The following is a 6,099-nucleotide window of genomic DNA, read 5'->3' as shown; positions in this document are numbered from 1 at the left end:
AACATTACACTCAAACGACAAGTTGTATTGATTAAGTGATTAATTTGTCATTTAAGTGAGGACAAAACTCAAACTTTTTTTGTCCTCTTAAAAAATATTACTCAAGTGATAGGATATCATTCATATTATGGACTTTATACTAAGCCATATTTTCATGATGATTAATGCATGTATTGATAGTGTATTTTTTCTATTTATACTCTCTTTTATTCCTAAAATCATAATATACACTATAAGTTATAAATAAAAATATTTTTTTTATTTAAATATATTCATTTATTATGAATTTTATATATCATATAATATAATATAACTTATTTCTAAAGTTCAGCTTTAGTGGACCAATAAGTTAGGATATAGTCATATTTGTTGCTAGTTACATTAAGGGGTTCTGGTAGACTAATAAATTAAAGGAGATTAATAAAACAAAGAATGAATGCCAATTCCACGTGAATAAGAGAGCTATAGCTATCCCAATTTTGACACTAATGCTGTAACATGTTATTTGTCATTTTATAAAAATAATATCACTAGATCTCAGTATAACTAGAATTAAAAATATTTTATAATATATAAATGAATGTAATTTTTATTTTATAAATTAAATTTAAAATTCACTTTTTAATAATATAATTATTTTAAAAAAATTAATAAAAATTTATTAATGTTATTAAATTACTTGCTATCAAATAATTATGATATATAAATATAAATGAGTGCAAATTTTATGTGATTCGGTTTTATGAGATAAAACATAAAAAAATATAACATTAAATTTACAATTTCTAAATTACTATCTATGAAGCTCAGGACACTCCTCTTAAATGACATGTCAGTGTTCGATATGAGTATCGGACACGTGTGACACTTGTATGACACATATCCGTGAAGTGTCAAATTCAAAAAGTATTTGTTGGATTTTTGACAATTTTAATACGGTTCTAACACAATCTTCAAAAGCAAAAATACATTAATTTTTTAAAAACTCAAACTTATTGTATAAATTTTTATTATAATTATAAAAATAAGAAACAAATCATTTTGAATCAGTCATGAAAAACATCTTTCTGTTCCAAAAAATAATTTAGAACATACTTGGGCACATAAATCTTTATTGTCAATTTATATAACTCATAATTATATAATATATAGATTTGTGTCCCCATATCTTACAATTTAAAGATTATATTATCTTCGTATCCGTGTCCATATCCATGTCGTATCAATGTCTGTGTTAGTGTCTGTGCTACATAGATTACTACCTCCTTTCTAAAATGATGCAGTTTAAAAAGATTAAATTAAGTAAAATTTGAATAAATGAGGAGGAAGTATTAGAATTAGTCCTAAAGAAAAAATTGTAAAAATTTAGCAAGACATGAGAAAATAAAAAGTTGTTCGACAGGTTCCATATTAAAACGAGTGTTGGTTATGATATTTTCCATGAGATGGTCCATCTTTAGAACATAATAATTGCTTTTGGAGAATATCCAACAAAACCAAACAAAGATTAGGAGGAGAAAAAGAAAAGACATATATGGAAAGTGCTTGGGGTACCATATGTACCCGAGTGTTCTTCTTCATCCCTCCTTACTTGTGCTTATTATTCATCATCAAAATGGAAAAAATATGCACATTTTCTGGTATGTATCTAATCTTCATCCCTAACCTAAAACTGAAGAAACTTCATAAATATTCACATGTGATTGGTCCCAACATGCATGGCTCAAGGTTGCCACTCAACGGGGCCCTTTTTTCTACTCCTTTTTGATACTTAGCAAACTTTCCTGCACGTGATTTTCTATTTATATCTTTTGCTTTTTATATCAAATTCTAGCACATTAAACTATGATTCAATTGCTGCAAAATGAGATGAATACATTATTATCCCATGTTACATTGTATTAATCACATCCATTTCAATATTGTAAAGTTTGATACGTATCGTATCCCAAAAGTTTGGCACCTTTGTTTGTACATAATCAAATTTATCTTATTATAATTATAATTGGCCACTGATTTACTATAAAAATGTAATCATTATCTACTATCCATGATATTATGTCGTGTATAATGTATTGGATTTCATAAAATAATGTAAAATAGAGGATACAATTATAGTTTTATAATTATGATACTATGTCATAGTAGTAGGGTGTGTCGTTTCATGTTTTTTCTTTCTAGTGTTTTTTTTTTTTTTAGTTTTATTTATTTATTTTATTTCAATTTATCATAATTAGAGTATTTTTTTGTTTTTCTTTCTTTACCACTTTTCTATTATGATGACCACCTTCAAATTGTCATGTTATTGTTAGCTCTAAGAGTGTGTTTTCGTCACACCACCATATCTAAGATGTCATGTTATCGTTGCTTGTTTGTAAGGAGTTACTGTCATTTTCACTTACATGATCACTCGTGTCACCATCACCAATAAAAAAAATTTCTACCATCATCATCCTTGTGTCACAAATTTCAAAATAATTACATTTAATTATTTTATAATTTATAGATTAAATAAATATTAAATATTATTTTTTATAAATTTTATTATTTAGTGGTTATACTCATATATTAAATATATTTGTTTAAAAGTATGTAGTAGAACATGAAATACACTAGGGTATAGAATTTAGAGATTGTTCCTAATGAACTTTGGGGATGGGAGGGTGGTGAATTGGATTGTCTAGATTTGTTGTACAAGACTTCCTAGGTCAAATACAATCACAAGTCACTCTCCATTTTCAACTAGACTGTTAATTATACTGGAGGGATTGATAGGGTACACATTGTATCTGATGGAGGACCATCCAACCTTTTGAGGGAGAATTAAAATTTGAAGAATTTTAAAATGTTTTCCATCTTCTTGTAAAAATGTAAATATTAAGAATAAAAAATGTATAGGATTATGAATTTTTTTTGTGTAAAAAAGATAGACGCACAGATGGTCAATTTGGGTCTAATGAATGTTGACTTGGGAAGTCAAAGCCAACATGCAACCATCTCCAAATTAGAGAGACATGAAGAGAATGCAACACGGCCCACTACGCACCCACACGACTAAGCAACAAGTGAATGAGCATTAGAGTTTATAAACACACTTCAGAGAAATATGAGACTTGTATTACATGGAATGACAAAAATTCTAATGTGTAGTTGCACTTTGCATATTTAGTCTCACATATCCTAGATCATTTATAATAATTAATTAATGAAACGCGTTACCGTTAACATATGATAACTCGATATAACTTAGATCATAAGTAAACTACTATAAAAACAATGTGTTCACTATTATTTCCTCTTACATAATTTTTTTCTCTTGGTCATCTTCAAAACATTTATGAAAATTTTTGTGTGAACTTATTTAAAAAACCATTAGAAGATCCCTACAAAGTGTAAAAGGACTTATTGCAAAATGTTTTCTAAACAATTTTATGTAATAGTACATGGAGTATCTCAACCCGTATACAGGATTTTATATAAAAAATCCTTAAAATTGAACAAGAAAATTACAATCCACAAAATTACAACATCTATGTAAAACTCAAGATAGAATCAACCACTAATAATTAACTAAACACATTTATATGTTGTAACTATAATGTAAAACATATTATTTCTTACATCTTACATCTTTCTGCATTGTATATGATTAAAAAACTAGTCTAATCCTAAATGCGTAAAAATAGATGAAAGTGTTAACCTAACAAAAAAAACTAGTAGCATTAAACAAATGCAAACTTGATATCCTAAAAGCATGATTTACTTTTCATGAACTTTAAACTCCACCTCATTTACAAGCAGCAACAACAACACGTGTAATTTAAATCTAAAATACCAAAGCAAAAACAAAAGTGAAAAATCGAAATCTTGCAAGCATGATTCACTGAAAAACCTCACATGCGACAACAAACACGTGGAGACGAGATATACCTCAAACAAAAGAATAAGATGCAATTGTTGTCGTTGATAGATGAACTTCAATGGGATGGTGACTTTTATTACTCTCAGTCGAAATAGGGTTTCACGTCTTCTTTATATCCAACAACAAAAAGATACAAATGGTTGCTTGTTGCACGAAATCAATCAAGGATAGTTGGAAAATTTAAGGATTAGAATTTGTTACTGAAAAACAAACAGACACAAGAGAATTGGTTACTAAGAAATTTTTACAAAATGAGGTTTAAGTGACTCAATAAACTAAAACTATCAAAATAAAAATACAAAAAAAAAATGAAGTCTATCACAAAGGAGACAGTGGCATGTCAAGTGTATCACCAAATATGATACTAATTATAGAGAACACCAAATCATGTATTCACAGAGAGTGTGCAAAAGTAACTGCCTCCCAATGAAGTGCCATCAGTACACTAAAACCAGTGTTATTAAACTCTGATAGGCCCAGATAGTCCATCATTTATTAATGTAAATGACAAAATTCCATTTCTTCTAATCTTTAGTATCATATTTAAAAGTATATTAACACAATATTTTATTAATATAAGTGACAAATATCTTTCTTATCATATTTACTCCACAATAAATGTTAGCAAATAAAAAAATAGCAAAAATTTTCCAAGAATCGAAATAAGTAATGAAGAGTATTTTCTTTGATTTGGCTGAATTCACCCTTTTGAATTCCATTTTGGGCTTGTTTAGGTGAGGAAAGGAAATCTGCTAATAGCACTAAGCGTGCACATTTGCACACAGACACCATTAAAGGCAACCAAACCCTGCTCTTTTTCATCCATAACACGTTAGAGGCATCACAATAAATAAATAAGTAATAGAAAAACAAAAAACGGTAATGCGGAAATGGGACAACACCAAACTGCCATACCAAACCTTTGTCAACACACTTCAGAGTTTGGTTCAATCGTTTCCAAAGCACACAGTGTGTCTCACTCTGTCGAGAAGATGGAAAGTAAGACTCTAAGACAACGCATCACACTAATATATATAGAATATAGTAACATAAACATTACATAGTCCAGAACCACAACCATAAGCAAAAACCTCATCAAACCACAACATTAACAAACTAAGCATGGCTTCTTGCATGTGGCTCAAGAGTGCCTGTGGTGGCAGTGGGAAGAAGCCGCCGCCGCGGGACGTGCCACGTGGGCACTTGGCGGTGATGGTGGGAGAAGAAGCAACAAAGAGAAGATTTGTGATAAGGGCTGATTACCTTAACCATCCCTTGCTTCAAAAACTGTTAGAGCACTATGAAGGTTATGGCTTCAACAAGAGTGGTCCTCTTGATATACCTTGTGATGAGTACCTTTTCCAAGATATTATCCAGGCCCTTCGAGACGGAACATCCTCTCCCCACGTGCCCCTCAAGAAGCTCCACTTCAAGGACTCAGTGCCCTTACTTCAGGACTATGATGGCAAAGGGAGCAGCAGCAACTAAATGCATTCATTAGGTATTTTATTTCTATATATATTGTTGTACTCGTAGCAGTTTAAGGAGAACAAGTTTTAACTCTCTTTTCATTTCCTACATTTGTTTTACCTTCACTATTAGTTCTCAACGACCACAACCATGTTATATTTCAAAAGTTCTCCCATCATTTCCTTATATGCTACATGAGTTATTTGTATTTATCTAAGATTTCTCCTCGTACTTGGAAAAAATAGAAACGTTAAGTAGCTAAAGCTTAATAGCAATTAAGAAATGTTTCGTTCTTAATAGTTTCATGTCTTTAGTAGTAGAAATAAAAGATAATTTAAATATACTTTTTTCAGTTGCTCTCTGATATGCCTTTTTTATGAGTTACAAAGCGAAAAGCTATTTACAGAGCAAAAAATAACTCGAATGGTACCAGAAAATGTCTTTGCAGTGACCGAATTTTACCTTAATTTCTCGAAGGATGATTTTTATCTTTACCAACTAAAGACTACTTTTCCACGTTATTATGATGCACTCCTTTTTTAATACAGTATGATATGTATGATCTTTGATGTGCACATACAACCAAATTACGGTTCGATATAGTATAATTAATGAAAGTCTTTATGCTGAAAAAAGGGAAAAGGAAGAAAAAGACAAGCATTTGAACAGTGAAAAACCAGCGAGTTCCTAAATGATGACCGAAATAA

General features: G+C 29.9%; 1 protein-coding gene across 1 annotated transcript; it reads left to right on the top strand.

Annotated features, from left to right (window-relative positions):
- The first annotated feature begins 4,657 nt into the window (after positions 1-4,657).
- Positions 4,658-5,578, top strand: LOC137829424 (auxin-induced protein 15A). Its single transcript, XM_068636226.2, has one exon. It carries the CDS (start codon positions 5,045-5,047, stop codon positions 5,408-5,410), a length of 366 nt encoding a protein of 121 aa, XP_068492327.1. The 5' UTR covers positions 4,658-5,044; the 3' UTR covers positions 5,411-5,578.
- Positions 5,579-6,099: the final 521 nt, after the last annotated feature.

Source organism: Phaseolus vulgaris, chromosome 7 (assembly GCF_051622355.1).
Source record: "Phaseolus vulgaris cultivar YP4 chromosome 7, ASM5162235v1, whole genome shotgun sequence".
In the NCBI taxonomy this organism is placed as follows: domain Eukaryota; kingdom Viridiplantae; phylum Streptophyta; class Magnoliopsida; order Fabales; family Fabaceae; genus Phaseolus; species Phaseolus vulgaris.
Note: the sequence above shows the minus strand (reverse complement) of the source record. Positions and strands in the feature narration are given on the sequence as shown.

What these genes read in the sequence shown, in the direction of transcription:
- LOC137829424 (XM_068636226.2), top strand. Translation starts at nt 5,045, where the DNA reads ATGGCTTCTTGCATGTGGCTCAAGAGTGCCTGTGGTGGCAGTGGGAAG.